Here is a 25,642-nt window from a genome sequence, read left to right on the forward strand (position 1 = left end):
GACTGTGTGTGTGCCTGTGTGGGTCTGTGAGTGTGCGTGTGTGCGTGTCTGTGACCGTGTGTGTGCCTGTGTGGGTCTGTGAGTGTGCGTGTGTTCGTGTCTGTGACCGTGTGTGTGCCTGTGTGGGTCTGTGAGTGTGCGTGTGTGCATGTCTGTGACCATGTGTGTGCCTGTGAGTTTGCGTGTGTGTCTGTGACTGTGTGTGTGCCTGTGTGTCTGTGAGTGTGTGAGTGTGCATGTCTGTGACCGTGTGTGTGCCTGTGTGTGTGAGTGTGCGTGTGTGCGTGTCTGTGACCGTGTGTGTGCCTGTGTGTGTGTGAGTGTGCGTGTGTGCGTGTCTGTGACCGTGTGTGAGTGTGCGTGTGTGCATGTCTGTGACTGTGTGTGTGCCTGTGTGTCTGTGAGTGTGTGAGTGTGCGTGTCTGTGACCGTGTGTGTGCCTGTGTGTGTGAGTGTGCGTGTGTGCGTGTCTGTGACCGTGTGTGTGTGCGTGTGTGTGTGTCTGTGACCGTGTGTGTGCCTGTGTGTCTGTGAGTGTGCGTGTGTGCGTGTCTGTGACAGTGTGTGCCTGTGTGTGTGTCTGTGAGTGTGCGTGTGTGCGTGTCTGTGACCGTGTGTGTGAGTGTGTGCGTGTCTGTGACCGTGTGTGTGCCTGTGTGTGTGTGTGTGCGTGTGTGCGTGTCTGTGACCATGTGTGTGTGAGTGTGTGCGTCTGTGACCGTGTGTGTGCCTGTGTGTCTGTGAGTGTGCGTGTGTGCGTGTCTGTGACCGTGTGTGTGTGAGTGTGTGCATGTCTGTGACCGTGTGTGTGCCTGTGTGTGTGAGTGCGCGTGTGTGCGTGTCTGTGACCGTGTGTGTGAGTGTGTGCGTGTCTGTGACCGTGTGTGTGCCTGTGTGTCTGTGAGTGTGCGTGTGTGCGTGTCTGTGACAGTGTGTGCCTGTGTGTGTGTCTGTGAGTGTGTGTGTGGGGGGGGGAGGAGGTCAGAGGAGGGCAAGGAATGGAGAGAGAACGTTTTCAAAACAACAGAATCTGTGATGGAAATCTTGGCCTATCAAGAAGGATCCTGCCTCCGATGACACTCTTGAAAACGGACAGGAAACACAGGCGGTCCCACAAATAAAGAGGTTTCTGAAGGAGCAGATGTCAGTGTTACCAGTCACAGCAAGGGCACTCGACCGTGTAAACTAGTACCACTTCTGCGATCTCTAAATCTCGTCTTGTAAATCAGGGGCAGCGTATCGTTCTTTCTTTCTATGCTTTCCATCTGCTCAGATACCCTTCTTTTAAAAATAGGAATAAAGTCTAACAATAGTAGAATCCAGAGATCATTGGAAGCTTACCACAGAATGAGAACGTGTGAGCACCGCTCAGCGTTCCTTCACGGCTGGCATGCAACGAGAGAGAAAACTGCTTGAACACATTTTGCTGGAATCAAGTGAAGTCCATCATAACCGAAACCACTTTCCGTGGAAAATGTCTTATGCAAAGTATAGGAAACAATATTTTAATAGGAAGCGGAATAAAACACCTCATGTTTTTATACATTCATTTTTATAAATATTATACAGGAATGATCAGATAGGGAGATTCCATTCATTTCAGGTCTTTGTGGGGCACCTGTTCTGCCCCAGGCAGGCTGCGAGGCAGGATTACAAGCAAGGGAACCAAACCCAGCCCGGGCCTTCGAGCAGCTGCCTCGAGAGGGGCGGACACAAGGTACCCACCACATCCTTTCCTGTGTTTGTGGAGGAGTGGTTTTATTCTCCAAGATCTCAGATCTTAGATTCTGCAGGAAGTAATGAACAATGATTTAAGCTCAACCATTTTCTGTAGAATACAAGAAAATATGGCAAAAGCGATCTCAAATATTTTCTGCAACTGGGAGGGAGCGGGGGAAGCCACACTGCAGAGTACTGCCGCCTCCGTCGGGGTCTGTGCTAATACCCTCCGCGTGAGGCTTCGGCCAGCAGCGCGGGCCCTTCCACACGCGGCTGCTCAGTCTCGCCTGCAGGTGACGCTGCTTCCGGGGGACCTCACTTGTGAGCTGTGTGGGCGCCACGGAAGCCCCCGCCACGATTTTCTTCGCTACAATGAGAGGGGTCCTCACGCAACAGCCCCCCAGGGTCACCCACTTGGGCACGTGGAGCCTGCAGGCAGGATACAGCCACGGCCTCGAGCGACTCCAAAGGCCACGTGGGAAAACCCTGTGGAAATATGGTCCCAGGAGGGTGGTGGCTTTGGGAGATTCTTTAACCACAATAAGGCACCGATACCCTATTTCGAAGCTATTTAACGAGCAAGTCAAGGTGTCACTTTATTCTGCACAACATCCGTTCCGCACGGAGAGCCCGGGGCACTGCCTCCTCCTGCAGGTCAGGGCCGAGTGCAGCGGACGTCACGCCTCACGAGAGGCAGTTATACCCTGGTGGCACGAGCAGTCCTGTGGTCACCACTGAAGGGCCCGCATCCATGGTGGGCGGACGCAGACAGGAAGTGGGTGCCGGCGGGACAGAGGCGGGCGGAGGAGCCGCGGGAGGCCCCGCCGCCTGGGCACCCGCACTGCGCCCTGGAAACCAGAGCCAAGGAGTCTCACCACGCGCACAGTGATTTGCAGGAACGCACCCACGACCTTCTCGGGTACGAGCGGTCATTTGGTGACCCGCAGGCTGTGATGACACAGCACGGGAGGGGCTGCAAGGAGAGGGTGGGGCCCACCTGCTGCCCCGAGAAGGTGCGCGGCGTCCACACCCCGGGCGCTGCGCCTTTCACAGGCAGCGCCCCCCACTTCTTCCTCTCCCCGCGCGCGCACACGCGCACACACACACGGACACACACAGACACACACAGATACACGCACGCACACACACAGAGACACACACGGACACACACAGAGACACACACGGACACACACAGACACACACATGGGGACACACACAGACACACACAGATACAAGCACGCACACACACAGAGACACACACGGACACACACAGAGACACACACGGACACACACAGACACACACATGGGGACACACACAGACACACACAGATACACACACGCACACACACAGAGACATACACGGACACACACACAGACACACACACACACATGGACACACACACCTTTGCCAAGAAGCACTTTTCTAATTTAATGTCAGATGCTCAATTCTACCTTTTTAAAATACAGCTGAACATCCGATCTCACAATGCACCCGCCTGCATGTTTCTGACTTATCTGTGGGTGAAAGCGTGAGGGATGCCCCCTCCTAGGAGCTCCGGGTCTGCAGTCTCTGGGGTGTGGGGGCACGGCCGCCCCCGTGGTGTCACCCCAACATGCCGAGACCTGGCCAAGGAAATACAGCAACTCTGATTTTCTGCACGTCTGCTGGGCACAGCCTGCATGGAGAACAGGGACAGGTACCACCGACTCTCAGAGACGCAAACCTGGCAGGAAACCGAGCTCCTCTCCTGATGTGAGGAAGGGACGTCCCAACACGCAAGCTCTCCCTTAAATAAAATCTTGGGAGGTTTCCAGGCACCCTTTCCTTCCAGCTCTGTGTGAATTCATGCTGGATGCAAAATGCCAACAGCAGCCTGGACACAGACGGAAGGCCTGGAACAGCACGGTCACCTCCCCAGCTCTGTCACCAGGCTCCCGTCCCTACCACAGGCCCCCCAATCACCCCAGTTCTCTGTTACCCGCTGAACCCAAAGCTGTCCTGAAGGTCAACGGACTCGGCAGCCCAGGAACAGGCAGGGTGGCCGGCCCCCAGCTCATCTCCCCCGACACACCCGGTGCACCTGGGCCTCGTGCATCCGGTGGGAGGGGGTAGGGTTCAGGGCTCGGCCGGCCCTTCGTGGCCAGGTGCTCCACCTCCCCAGACCACAGGTGGCAGAGAGAGGAAAGGAGAGGGCAGTTTTGTGTCTCTCTGGCAAACGGAAAGGCACCCAGATTCCACTGCTGCCCTCACTTCAGCCTAAGGCAGGGGTGTGAACCGGGCGCGGGCATCAGGCCTGGGCTGGGGACCTGGCGGCCTTCACCTGCACGGCCAGGACCTCGGCATCCTTGTCTGTGAGAGGAGGACGGACGCACCCCGTCTGGAGGATGGTGCACTTCACAGAAGACGGAGGTGGATGTGAAGCCCTCAGTAAAGGCTCTGGCATGCAATATGTGCCCAATATTTGGCAATTATTCTTATTTTTATTTCTGAAAGTAGCTTTTTATTACTAATGTGAGCTCCCTGACCATAAAGAAAAATCAAAGGAATATATTGAAATTCAGATGAATCTCAAAACTTCTCCCCTAGCAATGTGAAAGCCCCCGGGTCCCCTCTGGACCAGGTTTCTCTTCAGGAGCATCTGTGCTGTCAGCTGTGGGCAGTGGAACCCCATGACAGGTTTTAAATGGCTTTTTGCCGAATCCTGGAAAGAGCTCAGACTCGGGTCTCTTGATTACCAGTGCACCCGAGAGCAAAGGGCCATCCTGTGGGTGGAAAAGCTTAAAGACGCTTGCGGCCCAGCCCTTACCAGTTACTTCTCTCTCAGTCTTTCCTGGCTAATTCTATCAGGATGCAACCACAGTGGGACCTCATTAGCCAAACAGCTACTGTTAATTGTATTTAAGCACAGGGCACCGTTTCCCAACTGCGCTGCTGGCCGTGAATGCCCACTTGCCACTAGAAGGGGGCGAGGTTAGATGTGTTTGGAAAACCCTCTGCTACTCCCAGCAGGCCTAGTGCAGGCTCACACATGCTGAGTTCTGAGAAGGTGGCCTTACAGCAAAGAAATCTGCTGACCTTTCTGCAGCATAGCCTTGTCTTCTCGGGGGGGTTGGCTTTGGGCAGGGTCTAAAAGACGCTCATTTGTAGCAACTAAAACCACAGCCATGGGACAGAGTCCACAGAGGTGCTGAAGGAACAATGCTCCAGGCACTGCTGGCGCACTGCTGCTGCACTAGTGCTGCATTGCTGGTGCACTGCTGCTGCACTCCCACTGCATTGCTGGTGCAATGCTGGTGTACTGCTGCCGCACTGCTGCTGCACTGCTGCTGCACTGCTGCGTGCTGCTGGCAACGTGAATTCGCCTGGACATGGCGCACAGCCCCACGTGTTGTCATGAATACCATCCGATGCTCTGACGTGTGTGGCGGGAGGTAGGCGTGAGAACAGGTTGTGGTCATGGCACATAAATATTTAGGAAGATGAAACTATTTTAAAAGTTTGAAATGTCCATTGACCTTATCCCATAAGAAATGCAAATCTTTGAAAACCTGGTGTTTGTGTACATTGCGAATTTATAGCCCTGAGCCATTGGCCCTACAGCAACTGTTAAATCGCCGTTTTTTTTCTCAAAATGCAACAATGACTGTAGATGTTTATTACAGCCCCTGGGTGGTAGGTATACGGCTGTTCATGGTAAAATCCATTCAACACGCTGCATCTCTACAACTCTTTCTAATAAAACAGCATAAAAGATGTAACTGCATTTGACTTTCATCTAAAGTGCAATATAATTTAATATAATTTTTATATTCTTCATTTCACGTTGAAATACCTCTTCCCGCTCAAATAATTCTTAAATCATCTCGACCTAGGAAACAAGACTATGAACAGAAAGTCGTGACTCCAAATCGGCAACAAGACATGGCTTCGTGTAAATTGTTGGAAAAACATTTACAAGGCCGAGATGGAGTCCCACCATGGGGGGGTAGCACAGTAATGACGGTTTTTAACAGACTGGCTATTACGTCCTTTCCACAGATGGATAAGTTGATGCATAAACCCTTGCTGAGACAGAGGCGTACATCACCGGCCCAGCTGGGATCACCTACGCCCAGTCCAGCAAACTCTCTCTACGCGCCATCATTAAAATTCATCCATAAGTAAGAAGGTATAAGTCACTTAATCTACAGATTTACCAAAACAACATGTTTATGTGCAAATGGGAGGGGTTATATGATGAAAGCGTGTGTAAATGAGAGGCGATTATGACCTGTTTGTGCTGGCCAAGGCTTTTCCTCTAAAGCGGATGAAACTGACAGGATGCAGATGTGTTTCAAACAAACAGTGCTTCTCTTTCTCATTCTCAGGCTTGTTGATTTTAATTTTGGCCACACCTACTTTTACTCATAAGTCTGTAAAGTAACCTCAATTTAATATATTTAGAAATCCAAAGGATAGTAATATTTCTTAAAATGGAGATAGCAAACGATGAATTCTTACTTGATCACGACAATTTTTAGAAATCATGCAATGTCGACTTCTCTCGGAACCCGTAAATGAGCACTTGCTCTTTAGCACATCAACAGGCGTTACTGTCAGAGCCCCAGGGAACCTCAACATTCAGAACCACCTGCATCGTGGAGCCGAGCAGGTCATGAGCACCAGCAAGAACGACCTCGCTCTGCGCGTGTATCTCTCTGGGGAATCTGAGAATGCTACATCTCACTGAAGAGCCAGACCCTCCTCCCCTCACATCTCACTCTCCCGGACATTCTGGTTCCTGGGCTTGCTGTACGGACGCATCTCGTCAAGGAATCTTCACAATGACATCATTTCGGAAGACCTTCATGACGTCTTTGAGCCAAAATGTGTCTGAAATACTTTCTTGTTAAACAAATACAAGTGTGGGCCTTTCTGCCCTGCGTGTTTGGGCACCACCCAGGAGCAGTGCCACCCGTGGCATTTGGGGATGAAATCACAGCAAGGTCTTTCCTGCAGACCCCCTGAGCTCACAAAAGGTTTTCTTGTCATGTATGTATTTATTTAACTCTCATGCCTTCTTGTTGGATTTTTCTAGCCTGTTTTCAAAATGTCATTTATCTTTTCCCCGGATTGAAAATGTTTATACATCCTCATTTCAGTATATGGAAAATACAGAAGTATACAGAAAAAAATAAACATAACCAAAAATAAGTATTATTAACATTTTGATATACTGTCTCTCGCACTATCAAAATTTCTGAGTTCCCGTACAAACTTCTTTTGTACCCCAGTGCAAAAGTATAAAAGAAAAGAGAATGAAATTTGATCTATTTGGTTTCCGAAACTGGAGAACAAGACTCTGGATGAAGACGATTGCCTACAGAGCCTTCTATGTAGCTCTAAGTATATGCAGAGAGCTAGAAGGTTATACACGAAAATGATATTACTGAAAAAAATAATGTACTTATTTTTACAAAACTTGCCTCATATTTTTAAGACGGTAAGGCCATGCAGGTTAGATAAAACAGTTTCAGCTTCTCTTGTTAAGATGTCCTTTCTCCCACTTTCTTCTTATTTCTGAAAGCGTGGCCTTATATGTTTTTTAACATAATGTTCTTAAAATACATTCAAGGGTGAGGATCATAAAATGCATCATTGTATTTACAGCTTAGAAGGACACATTTAAATGACCTACATGTTATGTTGTTCAAAACTTTAAATCAGAAATTTTTTTTGTCCATAATGTAAATCAGAATGAGGTGTTTAAGTATGCAGCATTTTTAACTGTTACACACAAAACTAATAACACTGGGAAGCTGACCTCTGTGTCAGCAGGTGAACTGCTCGTGTGCTTTCTCTTGCAAACGTTCAAGTTTCTTTTTGAACCGCATCAGTGAACAAGGAAGCCAGATCCGGTCTCCCGGAGAGGCATCCCTGAGGATAGGAATCGTATCCCGAGCCCGGGAGACCTGGAAGCACCTCGACAGGGACCAGCAGACCCTGGGACACACAGCGTCGCCAGCATGCTCCTTCGCGTCTGGCCACAGAATCACCACGGACACGTGAAAGCACACGAATGCCGGCGAGGTACGAGGCGACGCGTTGCTTTAAGAAAAATCGTACCACTTATATATGCAATGTATGTGACCCAAACCAAAGCTCAACATGCGAGCAGATCCCGAGACCGAGAGCCGAATTTCCCTGTGACGACGCCTGCTGTCCTGCACCAGCATGACTACTCCCTCTCGCCCTTCATTTCATGGACAAAATTCACGGGTGCAAGTCACACGCTCCCACCCACGGCTCCGTAAGAGCAGCACGCTGGGGGTGATTCCTAGAATAACGTAAATCTGAAGGGCTTAGATGATACACGTTGAAATCAGGTCGTGTTTCTCGAGGGTCTGAGGACTAGTCCTGTGATAACAACAGACGCTCTCCCAGTTAGTTACGCGTGTCTTGGGCAGGGATGAGGGAGGAGACACAAGAGCGGGACTAGGAAGATGCTTTAGAAAGGAAAGGACACGGTTCGCTTTTTTATCCATCATCCAGACCACCGACCGGCACCTTCGTTTTGAATGATGAAAAGAACGGTTGTGAGAGGCGTGCGGGACAGCCTGCCGGCACCGCTGACCATCGGGCGGGAGGGGCACGGCGGGAGCTTAAACGCATCTGCCTTAGCACAGCTGTCCCGCTGCACCTCCAGGCACGCTCCCCGCCCCAGGCCTCACAACCGGACACAGGCGGACACAGGTACTTAAAAGACCGAAACGCGGGGGTTCCTACCTCCACATAGTCCTTGGCGTGGCCCCAGTCTCGTTTGGCGTCCAGATTCCCCAAACTGAAACATTCCAGCTGTCCAAGGTAAATCTTAGCTACCGACCGGCTAATTTTTCGAGTAACAAAATTAGCTCCTAAAAGAGACAAAAGATGTATTATCAGTCGAGTGCATTTGACATTTAACAGTTTGGTGAACCAAACACAATCTCAGCCTCTGGGCATTTCTTTCATTCTTACCCCCCTTTAAAATAATAGTCAAAGAAAAGAAAATGAAAAAGACCATTAACTGTCATTCAGAGAAGCTAAGGAGCGCTCACTCTGAGTGTCCCATCAACTCCACCGCCACAACAAACGTTTTTCTTTGGGGGACGCCTTAGCATTCCTCATTTGCTGCTGTAACATGCGACCAGGCACCCGGCCAGAGAAAAGCTCGTGGAATGCCAGTTTTTAAACAGAAAATTCAACAGGGTTGGACAAAGGGAAATACCAGAATCTAAGACCACCCTGATTTTTTTAAGAACATAAACATCATATATTCCTCTTAATAAAGCTGTTTTGGGGTTCACGGGCAGAGAGAGGGAGGAGAGTACCTTAGCTCCCAGGGTGTAACTGAGGGAAACAAGAAGTGCCCTTGGGCTGCCGGTAAGCGGTGATCACCCCTATGCAGAAACCGGCACAGCCATCCGGTGCTGAGTCAAACGTTTCTAGACTATCTGTACTTACTACCATGCCACCTTCTAATTCCATCCAGGTGGTATCTACAGGAGAGATTCCTGAATTCTGTATAAATATTTCGAAATGATTGGCTGAAAGGTGTCATAAGCTAAAGGAGTGAAATTGTTTTAATGTTCTTTGGTCTTTAATGAAAGCCTCTATCCATCTTTAAAAGATCACAAAGAAGGACAAAATTAAAAGGCACTTCTGAGACAAGTTTACCTACATCCCTAGGTAAGGTATCTACGTATCTAGGTATGGTTATCACAAAGCACCAGGTAACGCCAAAATCTAATTACCAGGCACATGAGCTAGTCAATAATGGCTTCAAACAGTTTAGACAGATTACCATCATAATTTACCACATTTCAGCAACTTTAGCTTTGTTCTTTTGCAGAAGAAACAGGGAGGTGAATCTTATGACAAAAGCTTGGGCTGCGAGGGAAACTGGCACAGAGATAAGGGGAGTTTTTCTAAATAGGTTTTCTCAATTTTGGCAACAAGATAGCCCCGCACAAGTTCAAACATATACTAGACTCACTTACCATACAAACTCAGTAGACACATTTACACCAATGCCCTATCATTAAAAATGACAATGACACTTCCATGGAAATCCAAATTTTCAGTTTCTCTTAGCAGTTCCTAGAGTACTTTAAGAAATCCAGTTTCAACTTTGAGGTGAGTTTGTGAGTTTACAACACACAAAAGTTCTTTCAAAAAAGAGCCTTTGAAGGTGGATGGACCTAGAGTCTGTCATACAGAGTGAAGTAAGCCAGAAAGAGAAAAACAAATATCGTATGCTAACTCATATATATGGAATCTAAAAAAAAAATGGTTCTGATGAACCCAGTGACAGGACAAGAATAAAGATGCAGATGCAGAGAACGGACTAGAGGACACGGGGTGGGGGGGGGGGCGAAGGGGAAGCTGGGATGAAGTGAGAGAATAACATTGACATATATACCCTACCAAATGTAAACGAGATAGTGGGAAGCTGTTGCATCACACAGGGAGATCAACTGGATGATGGGTGATGCCTTAGAGGGCCGGGTCGGGGAGGGTGGGGGGGAGGCGTGGGAGGGAGGGGATATGGGGATATGTGTATAAATACAGCTGATTCACTTCGGTGTACAGCAGGAACTGGCACAGCAGTGCAAAGCAATTATACACCAACAAAGAGCTTAAAAAAAAAAAAGAGCCTTTGCAAATGAAATATTTATCAGGCACAATCCTTCTCGATTTATTACCAACTAGCAACTTTTTATTTTCTGTTCATTTAAATTTATAATTAAAATTAGGCTTGATGTCTGTTTTTGCATTTTAACCTCAGGACTATATTATTATCCCGAAGTCTACCAGAGGAATCTGCGATGCCAAGACATCAGATGAAGTTCCCAACACAAAACAGCTCACGTGATTCTCTTTCCCAGGAGAAGCGCTGACCTCGTTCATCACTCTACTTTGGCCCTACTGCTTACTCCTCAACCGCACCAGGTGAGCATCCAGCAGCAAGCCCTGAGCCGGGGCAGCGGGCAGTGGAGAGGCGACCCCCCTGCGAAAGCAGCCCAGAGACGGGGAGGTGGACAGAGCAGCCCCGCCGCCAGAGGGAGGCGGCAGGTCTGCAGGGACGAGGGGTCAGGGCCCCGCACGCGACGCCGCAGTGACCACCGCCCCCGCGCCCCTGACGACAGCCACTGTGCTAAGCTCTTCAGACGCAGAAACTCACGGAATCTTGAGAGCAACCCACGAGCTAAGAATGTTTACCCCCATTCTGTAGATGACGAAGCTGAGATTCGGAGAAGCTGTGCAAAGCAGCCCCTCTAACCTGCAGCCCAGCCAGCGCCCATGTCGCTGCAGAGCCCAGGCTCCCGCCCAGGACCTGGTGGCGTGCTCGGGGGTCTGCAGCCTTTCTGCTCTGGATTCAGAATTATCTTGGAAAACCAGTCAAAGTCACTTGAAATTTCTAGTTCTTAGAACTTAATTTTAATGTTTTTATTTATAGCAGCTTGACTGAGATCTAATTCACACACCACACAATTCATCCACTTAAAGTGTACAGTTCCACGGCTTTTGGTCCACTCGCAGAAGTGCAGCCAGCTCAACAACCCGCCTTAGAGCATTCCCATCACCCAGAGGGAAACCCGTACCCTTTGGCAGTCCCGCCCCATCTCCCAGCCCCCTGCCCTGGGCCACCACCCGTTTTTCTGTCGTTACAGATCTGCCTGTTGTGAGCATTGCACATACGTGGAATCACGTAGTATGTGGTCTTTTGCGACTGGCTCCCTTCACTTAGCCTGACACTTTCCGCTTCCTCTATGTTACATGAATCCTTCTTCGTGGCTGAATAATACTTCGTTATGAGGACGCTCCACGTTTCATGCATCCACGCAGCAGCAGACACACATTTGGGCTGTTTCCACCTTTTGGCTGCTGTGAACAGTGCTGCGGTGAACACAGATGCACGAGTTTGTGTGTGGGGATTATGTTTTAATTCCTCTCGGATGGACAGCAACAGGGCAGCTCTACAATTAACCGACTGAGGAACTGCCAGGCCAATCTCCACAGCGGACGCACCAGGTTACATCCCCACCAGCGGTGGACTGGGGTCCTCGCTTCCCCACATCCTCCCCAGCATCCTTGTGGGTGAGGATGTTGTGTTATCTCATTGTGGCTGTGATTTGCATTTCTATGACGACTAATGACTTTAAGCCTCTACATTTTCATGTACTTATCAGCCACAGGTGTAACGTCTTTGGAGAGACGTCTGTTCAGATTCTTTGTCCCATTTTTAATTGTGCTACCTGTCTGTTTAGTGTTGAATTATAAGAGTTCTTCATATACTCTGGATTCAAGTCCTTTATCAGGTATATGATTTACAAACATTTTCTCTCATTGTTTAGGTTATATTTTCATTTTCTTGATGGTGTCCTCTGACACACGAAAGTTTTTTTAGTTTTTATGAAGTTCAATTTGTCTAAATTTTCCATTTTTGTTGTTGTTTTGGTTTTATGAGCTTTTGGTATCATAGCCAAAAGGCTTTTGCCTAGCCCAAGGAAGGTACTGAAGATCTTCTCCTATGTTTTTTAATGACTTGTGTTGATTTTGTTCTTACAATTTTAGTTACCTCGTGTGTGTGGTGAGATGGAAGGGCCCAGCTCCCATCACTTGCATGTGCACACAGGGCTGTACAGGCACTGTGTTTGCTGGAAAGACTATTATTTCTCCTGTACTTACCATGTAGGCCTAATGATTAGGTGAGAAAACCTAGTTCATATGATTAGCAAGTGATCAGCAAATGTCAGCTATTGCCACAGTTAGCACAGCACAATGTTCGTGGCACCTGTAGTGAAGCCTCTGAGAAAAGTTCAGGCTTCTTAGCTCTTTTATGACAAAGTCTCTGAATTCTCTGCCTTTGAGAGTCTGAGACTGAGAACAAACCTAAGGGAACAGCCAGAGGCAGGTGCACGGACTTACACACCAAACGCACGAGGACACGTTTCTTACATCGGTGTAGGTTACTTTTTCAAGGTAAACTCATTAACTAAGGAAACACAGAATATCCACATACATGTATACTAATAAGGAAGAGACCAATTAAAACTGGTTTTAGCCCAAATATTAGCTTGAGGATTGAGACCACGAGTTCTGCTAGCACTGACAGACTGAAAAGTACAGAACATCTGTTTTGGCAACACAGCAAACAAGAAAAACCGCCACATTAAAAACACCCAACGGTGCTGGATAAATTATTATTATTGTTTATTTAAATTCAAAGCTGAGTCTCCAAGAACTGCCCGTGTCCCGGGTGGGCCCCGAGGGGTCGAGGCTGGGAACACCACCTGAGGACCTGGAAACAGCTTCCGCTTTAATTCCGAACCTGAGGCAAAGGGTGAGGGCTTTCGGGTAGATTCTGGAAGTCGGGTTACACACCATGCGAGGTATTTTTAATTCTGTTACTTGTATCAGTGCTATGACCTTAAATAAATGTTTGAACTTCTCAGGTGTCTGACCTACAAAATGGGACAAGAATCTATACTAAGGATCAATTGAGACACTAACCACAGAGGCCGTGGAATTCTGTATCTATTCGTCATCAGTGCTTGTTGTCCTCGATATCTTTACTGTGATAACTCTTTTGAAACAGTAAGGATTTTTTCTCACACCTTTCTCTTCACTTCACATTCTCCACCATTAACCCCAGCTGGGGAAGAGGAGAAAAGCGACACCAGAGTTCAGAGGAAACGGTGCTTTCGTCCCCACCACTCACCATAGGATTCTGGAACAAGACAGTGAGTGTGAAAGCAAGGCTTCATGGGAAAGTAATTTTCTAAAGAATTTTAGTATCAGAAACCAGTGGGTCACAGCCCAGAGCCCCTCCCGTGGGTGACGCCCTCAGGCTCGGACGGGCAGGGCGCGGCTGTCCAGGTGGGAAGGACGGGAGGGGCGGCTCCGGGCTCGCCGGGAAGGCCAGCAGAGGCAGGAGAGGTCAGTCTCCAGGGGAAGTAGCATCTTTGGGCCACGGCGCCAAGCAGAGCAGCCGAGGACGTGGCCGAGAGCAGCCTGTGCCCTGCGTCCTACAGAGCGTCTGGAGACCCCTCCCAGGAGGCCACCTGGGCCAGACCCGCCTGGGGCGGCAGCACCGGGGGCACTAAGGAGACAGCAGAGGAGGATGCCCTCTGCCAGGGGAGCCAGGTGAGGTGGACGAAGACCCCCTCCGGCAGGAACCACAGGTCACCTGAGGCAGCGGGCCTACAGTCCATGGAGCCAGAGACGGGCAGAGCCAGGGGCCCAGGAGACGGCAGACACGGGAAGGGCCGGCAGGGGCCACACCACCTGCGTGGCCTCCAGGCCGTGGAGCCGCTGGGACCAGCAGGCCTGCGGGCAGAGCTGCGCTCGGGCCTGAGGACACCAGGGGCCCCTGTCAACACGAGGGCCAACCAGCCACCTCTGGATCCCACACAACCGGACACCAGCCCCAGAGGCCCGGGGGGGACAGCAGACCTGAAAGCCTGGCTCCAGCGACGTCCTAGGGTAGACAGGGAGGTACAACAAGAACACATTTCACCGTAACAGCACAAACTTCCTGTGGCTGCCGTAACAAGTTACAAGAGCCAGGTGGCTTCAAACACCTGAAACGTCATTTCTCACAGTCCTGGAGGCCGTAAGCCGGAGGTTCCATGGGGCCACGTTACTCTGAGACGTCCGGGGAGGAGCTTTCCTCTGCCTCCTTCTGCGTCCGGGGCTCCTGGTCCTCCCAGCTCATGGCTGCATCCCTGCATCCTCACACCACCTTCTCCTTGACAGTCTGTGTCTCGGCCTCTTCTGTTTCTTATAAGGACCCTTGTCGTGTGATGGAGCAGGACCCCAGGGGCCTTCCAGGGACAGACCCCGCCCCCCTTTTCCTCTGCCGCAGCGCCTCTCTGATGTCCCCAGATCACAATATCTCCTGCCTGTTTCCTGAGTTTTTCAGACGCGAAAGCCACAAGCAAGTGGAAGAAATTAACTGCTTGGTGAGGACTGATCACCATCACCAATCAGAGTCGTGCAGGAGCTGGTCGGCCGCCCTGGACGCCCTCCCGCACCCAGCCTCTGACAGTGCCTTGCTGAAGCCCTTCGGGAGGGAGCTCGGGGTTTCTGCAAGAGCCACCCGTCTCCTCGCTGACCCCGCCACGCACTCCTCTCCGCTCCAGACCCCGACGTCTCGCTGTGTGTCCGGCACAGGGACCTGTGTTTGGTGACCGTCACTGGATGTAGGATCCGCCCGCAAGATCCAGAAGGATCTCTTCATCTCCAGATCCTTCACTTGATCACATGTACAAAGACCTTTTTCCGAATGAGGTCACATTCCCAAGTTCTGGGAGTTAGGATGTGGGCATATCTTTTTGGGGCCACCACTCCAAGGATTTGAACATTTGTAAAAATATGATGAAACGTGCATCAGGCATTGTTAGCTTGTTTTAACGTCATCTTAAGGGTAATCATCTCTTTCATGAGCAGAACTGTCGAACAGAGTTGTCTCCAGTTGTAACAGAGCAAAGGTGATTAAATGAGCTGTGTCTCAGTTTTAACTACTCTTTAAGCTACTTCTCTTCAGTTATTCTGAATAGCTCCCTGGGTCTCCTGCTTCAGAGAATACATTTCTATTTATAATTTTGTACATATTCCCATGTTTACCAATTTCCTTTCTCATATCACCTTCTTGAATCTTTCTTCTGCCATAATTTCCTTTCTTCTTTTTTTTCTTTTTAAAAAATTTTATTGAAGTATAGTTGATTTACAATGTTGTGTTTAATTTCTGCTGTACAGCAAAGTGACTGTTATACATATATATATTCTTTTCATGTTCTTTTCCATTATGGTTGAACATAATTTTTTTTATTTTTTTGGGGGTACACCAAGTTCAATCATCTGTTTTTATACACATATCCCCGTATTCCCTCCCTTCCTTGACTCCCCCCGAGTCCCCCCCACCCTCCCCGCCCCAGTCTCCTTTCTTCTTAAAATGCATTCTTTAGAAATTCCTGTAAAGCAGAGAAATTGTCTGGCTCGATTCTGAAAGATAGTTTTGCTAAGTATACAATCCCAGGTTGAAAATTACTTTCTCTCAGCACCTGAAGGCACCAGTACGCGGCCTTCCCGGCTGCACGTTTGCTCTGGGTCCGCGTGCTGCCGGTGTAACCGCCATTCCCCTGTCTTCCAAGCCCCCTTTGTCTCTTGTATCCCGGAGTTTCCAGTCCACGTGTCCAGATGCAGTTGTCTGCTGGGCACACACGCTGTTTCTGTATCTGTGCAGTACGTGCTCCTCCTCACGTACTGCCTCCTCTTCACTCCATTTTCTTCCTTCTATTTCCTTCTGGGAAAGAACGTTAGACCTTCCATTTTACGTGCCAATCTCTTGATTTCTTTCTCTTTTTTTTTCAGTAATTTTCCTCTCTTTGCCTTCTCTGCAACACACTGGGTAACTTCCTTAGATCCATCTAATTTTCCTTCAGCAGTCTAATATTTAATTCACACATTTAATTCTTTACTTCAATAATTTTTTATATCTAAAGTTCTCCCTGCTTCTCTTTCAGATCTGCCTGGGTGTTTTTTTATATTCTGCTGTTGCTTATTTTTTTATGATTTTTCATTTTATTTATTTAAACATATCCTAGTGATTTTGTCTTCTAACTCTATAATTCTAATACTTAAAGTTCCTAGGGGACTGAGTTCCTGTTTTATATGCTGACTCTGACTTACGGTGGTTTGTTTCCCTGTGCACGTGGTGACAATGAGAGTTCACGGTTAGTAACCTCGACCTGCTGGAAACCAGGGGACACCTCGGAGAAGGATGGTCTCCTCCCGAGAGGGCCTGGCTTGTTTCTGGTGGGGGTGTGGACTCACCACTTGCCGCAGCCCCAGGGGACCAAGGTTTGCTCTCCACCTCCACTTGAAGGCCCCAAGCCTTCTGACTAGAGAGGCTGGGCGGCCAAGAGGCCTATTCAGGTCACCACTTCCCACTAAGCCAACAGATTTGGGCAACACTTCAGTGTCCCTGGTGGTCCCTGCCTATCCGTGGGGGGGGGGGGCTGCCAGGAAGATGAAGACAGACCTAGAGAAATAAAGAGACTTGTTTGTTCTGCACATCTGGGTATAATGTGAGCAACTGTGCCACCCTGGACAGATTCAGTTTTATTTTCACATTAGACATTCAGGAAACTTTGATTTTTATGGTTTCTTTTCTACGGAGTATGTCTGTACAGTGAATACATGTATATGAAAACACATGTAAAAACCAGAAATTTCTCTCACTGCTTTACTCACACTATTTTTCTGACTCAAAGACAACCATTTGCAATGATTTTTTCACACACCAGGCAAACTATACTTACGAAACACAAGGTGACCCACAAGGTCACCCTGTTTTTGTGGACCTTCCCCTCCCCCCTGGGTCCCACCTCCCCTGAGGCCCGATGACAGGACCCCCTGAGAAGCCCGGCAGCAGGACACACAGGCTCGGGGGGGAGCCGGAGCCAGACCTGGACGCCTGATTGTGGCCCCACGTCTGACCGGCATCGTGTGTGCATGTGTGAACACACGCTCCTTGTTCGGATAAACTTTCTGCTCCGGTATCACCAGGCACTCACATAATTTCCCTAAGTCAAACATCGCCTAAAACGAAAACTTAAGGAAAGGAGAACTGACAAAATTTACAAAACATACACCTTAAATCACCAGCATTAAACTTCAAGATGTGAATAGTAGCTACTTACTAACAGTAAAGAACTAGATCACCCCTTAAAACACCACCTCTGTCACAATGTGTCCCTTTCGCAGAAAAACGCAATCCTGCACACATAGGATGAGTGAGCGGCACCGCACCGAGGGCAGAAGCCCCGAGGGAGCCCCAGGGACAACGCTTCTCGTCCCAGGAGACACAGCCCCTTCCCCCCGGACGCGAGTTTCCTGCCGGCCCTGCAGCCACGCTGTCCAGCTCCTTCGAGGCACAGCAGCACTGAGTGTGGGGCGACTTTGGCTGGGACGTGTGCCTGGGCACACGGCTGTGTGTGAGCACACACGCAAGCCTGTGTAACACTATCCCTTCAGCGCCGGACAGCATATGAAGGGACCGCAGTTCCACTAATAAAAATTCTATTCCACTGCCCAGCACTTCATCCAAAAGCTTTTGATTTAAAGATTTTTTGGAATTAGATAAAGTACAAAGACAGTTTGGACGGTATTCACTGGCAAACAGAAATCGTTCCAATGTACCCTGAACCCCACACGACCTCTACCCGGGGGCCCCGCGTCCCACCCCGCGGCGATCTCGGCCGCCCCACTGGGCAGTGCCTGGGCCGGGCTCGGTGCAGACGGGGTGGGGAAAGGAGAGACACCGGGAAGGTCATGGCCGATGGCGCAGACCGCGGAGATCAGAGGGCCCGCACCTCGCCTGCCGCCAGGCCCTGCCAAGAGCAACAGCGTTTAACTGCAGGTACTCAAGCCGCACCAGGCGCGCCTGCGGAGACCCCGGCTGACAAGAGGCCCATTCACAATGCGAGCTACCACCTCCCGGCAGCGAATCATACATATGGGTTTGAAGAGAGGCTCAAGCTCCTTCACTGTTTGCATCCAGCGCTCCTTGCCTTTCCCGGGTTGGGGAGGGGGGGCGGTGGGCGGCTGGATCTTTCGAATTCCTACATCCTCACTCCAGGGCTGGTCCTGGCGGGGCACTGGGCTGCAGGATGCTCTCCTGTCCGGGGCTGTCCTGTGAGCAGCTTCTACCCGCCCAGGGCCTGGGGTTCCCCCACCTTCCCCAGGAGAGAAAGTGTCCCCACTGAGAGCCTCTGCCTTACTGAAACCGACCCTGACAAAGACAAAATCCCGCGGAATCACAACAGGTTTCTCTGCAGCACTGACCTTGCCACAGAAACACTGTGATCTTGTGTCTGTGTTCACATGACGTGCTGAGCAAACCACAAGGGAAGGAAGGCATGAAACACTGAGCTCCTGACGAGACAGGGCCAAGCGGATGCCGGGTCCGGCCTCGGGAGGGCTGAACAGGAGAGCACACGTTTGGGACCCACTGATGGCATTTCAAGTCCTGAGGCCAAGGCTGGCTGAGACCCAGAGACGGAGTGGGCAAGAGAACAGAAACGCCCAAGAACCAAACCCATGACAGCATGTAGCGGTGCCACGGGGAGGAGGAGGAAGCAGTGGTGACACAAAAGGAGAGAGTGGCATGAAGGAGCAGGAAGGCTGGGAGGCAAGAGGGCGAGGAGGCAGGGAGGCTGAGGCAGAGAGGCTGGAGGCAGGGAGGTTGAGGCAGGGAGGCTGGGAGGCTGGAGGCAGGGAGGCTGAGGGAGGGAGGCTGGAGGCAGGAGGCTGGAGGCAGGAGTCTGGGAGGCAGGGAGGCTGAGGCAGGGAGGCTGAGACCGGGAGGCTGGGAGGTGACCTTGGGGCCAGGACAGAGGTGGGGAGGGCAGGGAGGCCCAGAGACCAGCAGGGATGTGGATGCGAGGGAGAGAAGGAGGTGAGGCAGAGAAGCGGCAGCAGCTCTGAAGCTGAAGGGACAAGGGACTGCTCCCCACACCCCACATCCCCCCAAGGCCCTGCCCTGGACCTGCAGGTCCCATCAGGCCTCTGGTCACCCCAGAGGTCATGCCGGCCTCACTCCCGGCCCCTGCACCTCAGCTGACATGGCTTCTGGGTGTCACCGTTTGGTGACCAGCTTGCCACCCACTGCCCTTCCTCATTCACCCTCCAGCCAACGGCTCGGGTCCCATGACTCTGCTTCCCGACTTTCCTAAATGACGCCCCACCCCCACCCGTCCCCCTCTGGCAGCCCATGCCTGGGGGGTGCCCTGATGCACTGGAGCCCCCAGCGGGCATCCCCATGCCCCTCCTTGTTCGCGTGGCCCCCGAGACGCTGGTACCCTGGCCGCAGGGCCCTGGAGAGGTGACAGGGAGGGCCCCTCCCCAGGCCATTACGGGGGCAGTGAGACGGGCTGCTGTGCCCTCAGTTCTGGCTGCAGAGAAGAAAGGGCTTTGAAAAGATAAAACCAGGCCAGAAAGACAGAGAGGGGCACCTGCACGGGTCAGCGTCTCAGCCCAGCAGCCCCGGGTCTGGCCACACACTCCCTGGCTGTTCCCACGCGCGGGTACCACGCACCATCTGTTTTAGTCTTGCTGAAGGTTAGTGTGAGTGTTGCCGTATCTGAACCCAGATCCCGGCAGCGGCACAGGCCCTGGGTCAGGGACGATTCCATGTGGCCCATTATCTTTGGGGGTGACTGCCGTTCTACCAGCTGCTCTGCTCGCCCGAGTCCCTCTTCTCTCTCATCAGCTCTGACATTTATGGAGCCTGGAGCGGGGGGCATGAGGTGCGTGGTGCAGGAGGGGCAGACTTTCTGTCCCCGAGAACGTACTCCACGTGCACAGGATGGAGCACGCCTGGGAATGACGTGGAGACACGTATACCAGCCTTTGAAATCGATTCTTTTTTATAGAAATGATTTATTAACATTAAAAACGACTCATCCCACGTCGTTTTGGGTCATGTTTGGGCCGCATCTCAGAACGGAGACAGGGCGCTGCGTCAGACCCACTGCGCTTCTCCCGACGGTGCTCGCGTGGCAACCATGTGGGTTCAGTTCCTTCTTCAGCCTCCATCTCAACTCAGAGCTGTCCCGACATCTGAGTAGCGCAGGGCCACTACACAGAAACTTCATGTTCAGGGTAACTTAAAGAAAAGTATCGTCTTACAGCCATTCCAGTGCAAAGACTGCAAAGTAAGAAATCTCCCAAAGGCTTTGCTTCAAATTCTTCATCTGACAGAAAACGGGGACGAGACAAAGGTCTACAAAAGGCGGCCACCGTGTCTCCTTCCACGGTGATCTCACCGGGCTCCCGTGGTCCAGCTCCTGTTACTCTCCTGTGCCCGAGAAGCAAGCAGGCGCGGCCCCGTGAAACAGAGGAGCACAAGTGCTCTTCCCACCGCAGGAGAGGCGCAACGCGAGGGGCGACCGGCCCTGGCGGAGGCGCCATCCACACCCCAGGACGTGGGGCACACCACTCCCAGAAGCAAGTTCACATTCATAACCATCAGTCTTAATGAACCCGCGGTATTTGGCTGTGTCTACCGAGGTCTGCTGTGTGCCTGTTAGGGGGCGTATCCGTGCCCTCTTTTCGTACGCAGCGTAGTAGCTCATTGCAGCGCTGGGCACAGAAGAGGAGATGGTATTCACTGTTACAAATATTTCCAGTTCCTGCCTTGTATTTATTTCCCATCAGGAAACCCTTAGCTTGCAGGTCTAGGAAACACTGCGAAACGCTTAGCACTTCAGATGGAGCGTGCAACAATCTTCCGAGAGCTCCGCCCTAAGGCTGTCCACACGAGCACAGACGAGCACGGAGGTTCCGAACTGTATTCATTTTGTCTTCCTCCCATAGAATTCCTCAGTGTTCCTCTGAGAATCTCCTTCCTCTTCCTTAAGAAGAGGTTTGCTTCTGCTGCACAAATTCATTGTTGGGAGTCTAAGAGGCACCTGGGGCTGGGCTGAGACGTTTCCTGTGAACTTCACCGCAGCCTCCTCAGTGTCTCGTGGGCACGGGGGCTTCCCCGAGTCCCCTGATAAAACTATGCTGAACACCTGCCTTCCTCAGGCCAGGAAGTGTTTCTCTGCGATCAGACTGTATTTGCACTTCCTTAGTTGCACCCCTTATGGGCTACTTCTCCTCGTGTGCATCCTGCTTTCGTGCATTTGAAGAAACCTTAAACTTCCTAGACACTTAAAAAGTGTCACTGTAATGCTACGCCTGTTCTGGCAGAAACAAGCCTTCTTTCACATCCACTGCTGCCCGCTCTGTGAGGGTCCGCGCAGACCGGGAATGTCTGTGTGACAACACCTGGAAGTGGCCATTCAACCAGGGCTGCAGGAAGGTGGCAGAGGGTCTGTTGAGAGGCTGAGCCCAAACTCTGACCTCCTGAACGTGCCCAGGGGACCGGACGCCCCGGGGCCCACCAGCTGGCGCCCAGCAAGGCCAACTTCTGCAGACCCAGCGGGAAATGCTGAGTATTCTCACAGCCGCCTGCCTGAGGTTCTCACCCTCCTGGCGTTAAAACGACGCCAGGGAGGAGCCACAGTCCCGGCCCCCACGGGGGCTCGGCTGCCCACGGGGCCCCGACCCGAGTCCAGGGTCCTGAGGCTCCAGGGGCAATGCGTCCTCCCCTGGGCTGTGCCCCCGCCCTGGTCTGTGGTCTCGGTAGGTAATCTGATCCCCACAGGAGTGCTTCTTGTGTCCTTAGGTCCCGAGTCTCACACATTTCTTCATTTTTTAAAAAAACAAAGCGGGCGCTGCCTTCGCCCCTCCTCCGTCAGATCAGGTGCGTCTCCACTACAAGGGCTGCCCATCCCACTCTGGAGCTGAGCTCAGGCTAAGCTCACACGCACATACGTGTGCACACATGTGTCTAACCACCTAGAAAGGATGCTCAGTGGTTCTAGCAAAACCTCCCATGGCCCTCCCCTCCACACACACACAGCAGGACCGTCACCTCAGGCACAGAGCTGTTCCAACAGACCCTCTACCGTGGCCCTGGCAGGCAGATCTGCCGGCCCGTTCTGTCCCCTGCTGGTCACAATGCTTGAGGACCTGCTTGTGCCGCGGCCGGAGGCGGCCTTCACGCACGGAGTCGCGGTCAGCTGCACTGCACACGAGGCTCTGGTTCCTCCACTGGGCTTAGTGTGGCTCTTTCCCATCTGCCCTTCCTTTGTTTACAAACAGCATTTTCTACAGAAAAGGTTTCCTTCTGCAAAGGGTGAGCCTAGAAGAGTGATACGGGTTTGAATCCTTTCTCTAGAAGAATCTCTTCTGCTCAGAGTTTAGTCTCTGCCTGAACTCTGGGAATTAAACACAGACAACGAGTGCAGCGTGCTCTCCTGACCGCTCCTTGGCCTCTGGTGCTCGGGGGACGCCTTTCCTGCATCTCGCGCACAGTGCTCCCCAGTCACCGAGCTCCAAAAGCTCACCTTGCTGCGCTTGCTCAGGAAGGACAAGTCACCTGACCCTTACGAGTCCCCCTTTCCTCCTCCATGCCGTTCTCATCGCGCCGCACGTCGTCACGTGGCCACTGGGACCGCTGCTCCAGAGGCAGCCTCAGCAGTGCAGGTGCCGATGTTCTTTCCTGTAAGGCTCACAGCCCCCGGGTGAAGACCGTTATCAGCCCGTTTCACAGATGAGAAAACCGAGGCTTCAAGAGGTGAAGAAACGGGCCAACATTCCTCACGCAGTGAGAGGGGAGCCGGGCTTGGAGCTACGCAGCTGACGACGTCTGTATCCTCACCTGAGCCCGAGCCCCATAATCAACAGGGAGAAGGGAGCTTTCGCTCCAACTCATTTTTGGGAAAATGCCGTTTTGAAAACATTTCCAATTTATCTTATGATTAATAAAAATTAAATGCTAATTGTACTTGTGGGTTTTTTCTTCGTTTTGCCAAAACATAAAGCAGGTTTTTTTTTTCTGGCTTGTAACTTCTTTGACAAGACATTCTGCACTTCACAGGACCGTTCATACAAATCCGTGGCTCGTTTCTGGAAATACTGGAAGGGTGTCTCACGGGCCCTCCATGTTCACCCACATCCCTCCCGGCCTCTGCTGCATCACCGCCAGGCTCTCACCCGCAAGTGCGCGGCCCGCGGCTCCCGTACGGCTGGGCGCCCTGCTCTGAGCCACCCGTGAACGGCACGACGCGCCCTCCGTGTTCGGCTCAAGCACACCTCTAGAGGGCAGGCCCTGCTGGGTGCAGGTCTCAGGCCGCAGCCCCAGAAGCCCGCCTGGGGGGCACCTCACTTGGTGAGGTCAGAGCCCAGCCTCTAGGACTCAGCGCTGAAACTACGGGAAGAGTGAATAAAAGAGGCAGGAAAAAGAAACACACGATGTTCTCAGTTCGCAGGAGCCGTATCCATCTTTCTCACACCTGCTCCCTGCTTCTCCTTCACCAGGGCCCACAGGTCAGCAGCGCACACCGTCGTCTCACGGACCCTCGCGACACACCTGCAGGGTGGACGCTGTCACCAGCGGGCTGCCGGCGTCCCGCGGCCACGCTTTCTGGGCCCCGGCCTGGCTCTGCGTGGCCTGAGGCCCTCCGAGCCCCGCGGACACTGCCTGCTTACACGGGGGCGTCACGCTATGGGAGACCAGACAGTCGTCGGCTTGGTTTCAAATGTAAATGTCACAGAAACTGCAAAACATTAAAAAAATCAGTATAACGATCCCAGAAGGTGGGAAGGGACCTGACATTATTTAATGGTAAAACCACCTCAACGAGAGGCAGTACTGCTTTGAGAGCTTTACGCGTTTAAGCAATTGCACCTTATTTCTCTGCAGAGAGTAACAGAGCCAGACAGCTCTGCGATCTCCACCTGTCACAGTCCACAAAGGTGACAGTGAACCCAATGATGTCACTTCCTGCCCAACCAGAGGCCACCTCGAACCCGGCGGGTCCAAGGATCCAACCACGAAACTCAGATAACGGCTCTGCGTCGAGCCTGCGGGGCCCTGCCGCGCTCTCACTTCAGGGGTTACACGTGCTTGACTTCACGATGGGCGGCTCAACGCGTCTCAACAGATTCAGGCTGCAGTGCTCACTGAAACCCACAAAGCACCTCAAGGGACAGAAATACAAATGAAACACTGGGCTGTTTGATACTGGGTTGCATGTTTCTTGACATTTCTATAGCACCACGATTTAAATTTGCTAGCCAGACTGACAAATACTTGGCCATTTTTTAAAAGGTTATCTTATTTACAAACAGACATACACATTCAGAAACAGGAGCGCTTTCGGCCCATTAGGATTCAGTAAGAGCGGGTTCTAGCTGTTTAATCTATAATGCATCCTACTGTCCCCTACAGCCCTAAAACACCTGTGAATCTGAGTAATTTTAACGGAAACGTCTCACACGCAGTGAACCTCTCACAGTAGCATTACTATACCCCCACGCACCGAGAGAAGGTCTCCCATTCATTTCCGTGGTCGTCTCACACCAAAGCCAGGATGTGCAGGCGGCCGCTCACTCCCAAAGGAAAGCTTTGCTCCTGTTACAATTTATAACAAAAGATAAAATCCCTCATTTATTTTGGGGGCGGAAGGAGGGTCACGGACCCACCCTGACGTGGGTCTGTGGACCAGCAGGCCACGAGAAGGTGAGAATCCAGCCCCAGGTGGTTAGAAAAGCCCTGAAAAAACAACGCTGTTCTCAGGCGTCCCTGACTCAGGTCTGACCTGCAGTGACCAGAAGACCTAAGGCCTAAATAGTTTCGCATGGAGTTTCATATTTAAATCAGACTTTTCGCCTGTGTTTAGGGAGATGTTTGCTAATGCTCTAGGAATGAATTACGGCAAAGTACACGTGACACGTAAAGAAAAAGAAGCTCCTGGTCTGAGCGACGACATGCGTCTGGACGGGGGGGTGAGCGGGGCCTGGCGCCCGCGGCACGACGGACACTCAGGCTGCGGGGCCCTCGTGCTTGCAGGATGTGAGCAGCACCCCTGCCCACAAGATGCCGGCAGCACCCTCACCTCCAGCGGTGACAACCCCAGACATCTTCAGATGTCATCACATGTCCTCTGGGGGCAGGTCGTGTTCTCCCCACCTCACGCCCTCCCCCGTTGAGAACCTCTAAGCGCGAGTATTACTCTGATCTTTACAGCAATGAATAAAATACAATCTTTAGAAAAATAAAGGGGAACGTTATCCAAGATTTTACTGTGATGTAGGTAGTTAATTTTTACAGGAATTATAGCTTTAAAAAATCTGAAGATTAACTTAGGATAATAAATACAGTTAGACATGTCAAGACGCCAAATACTTGGCAGTTAAAAAACAAAATCAAGTCTAAAAACCACAAGTTCATGAACCTTAAAATGCCAGCTTCCCCCAGTCAGGCGAATACTGTGTTTAGGC

General features: G+C 51.3%; 1 protein-coding gene across 3 annotated transcripts in view; it reads right to left on the bottom strand.

Annotated features, from left to right (window-relative positions):
• Positions 1-25,642, bottom strand: part of GMDS (GDP-mannose 4,6-dehydratase) — a 454,717-nt gene that overhangs the window by 219,994 nt on the left and 209,081 nt on the right. For all 3 annotated transcript variants that reach the window (XM_057698406.1, XM_057698405.1, XM_057698407.1), the window contains exon 7: positions 8,486-8,613. In XM_057698406.1, the coding sequence (XP_057554389.1) occupies positions 8,486-8,613 (128 nt within the window). The remainder of the gene's footprint in view (positions 1-8,485; positions 8,614-25,642) is intronic.

The sequence above is a fragment of the Hippopotamus amphibius genome, chromosome 11, assembly GCF_030028045.1.
Source record: "Hippopotamus amphibius kiboko isolate mHipAmp2 chromosome 11, mHipAmp2.hap2, whole genome shotgun sequence".
Taxonomy (NCBI): Eukaryota; Metazoa; Chordata; class Mammalia; order Artiodactyla; family Hippopotamidae; genus Hippopotamus; species Hippopotamus amphibius.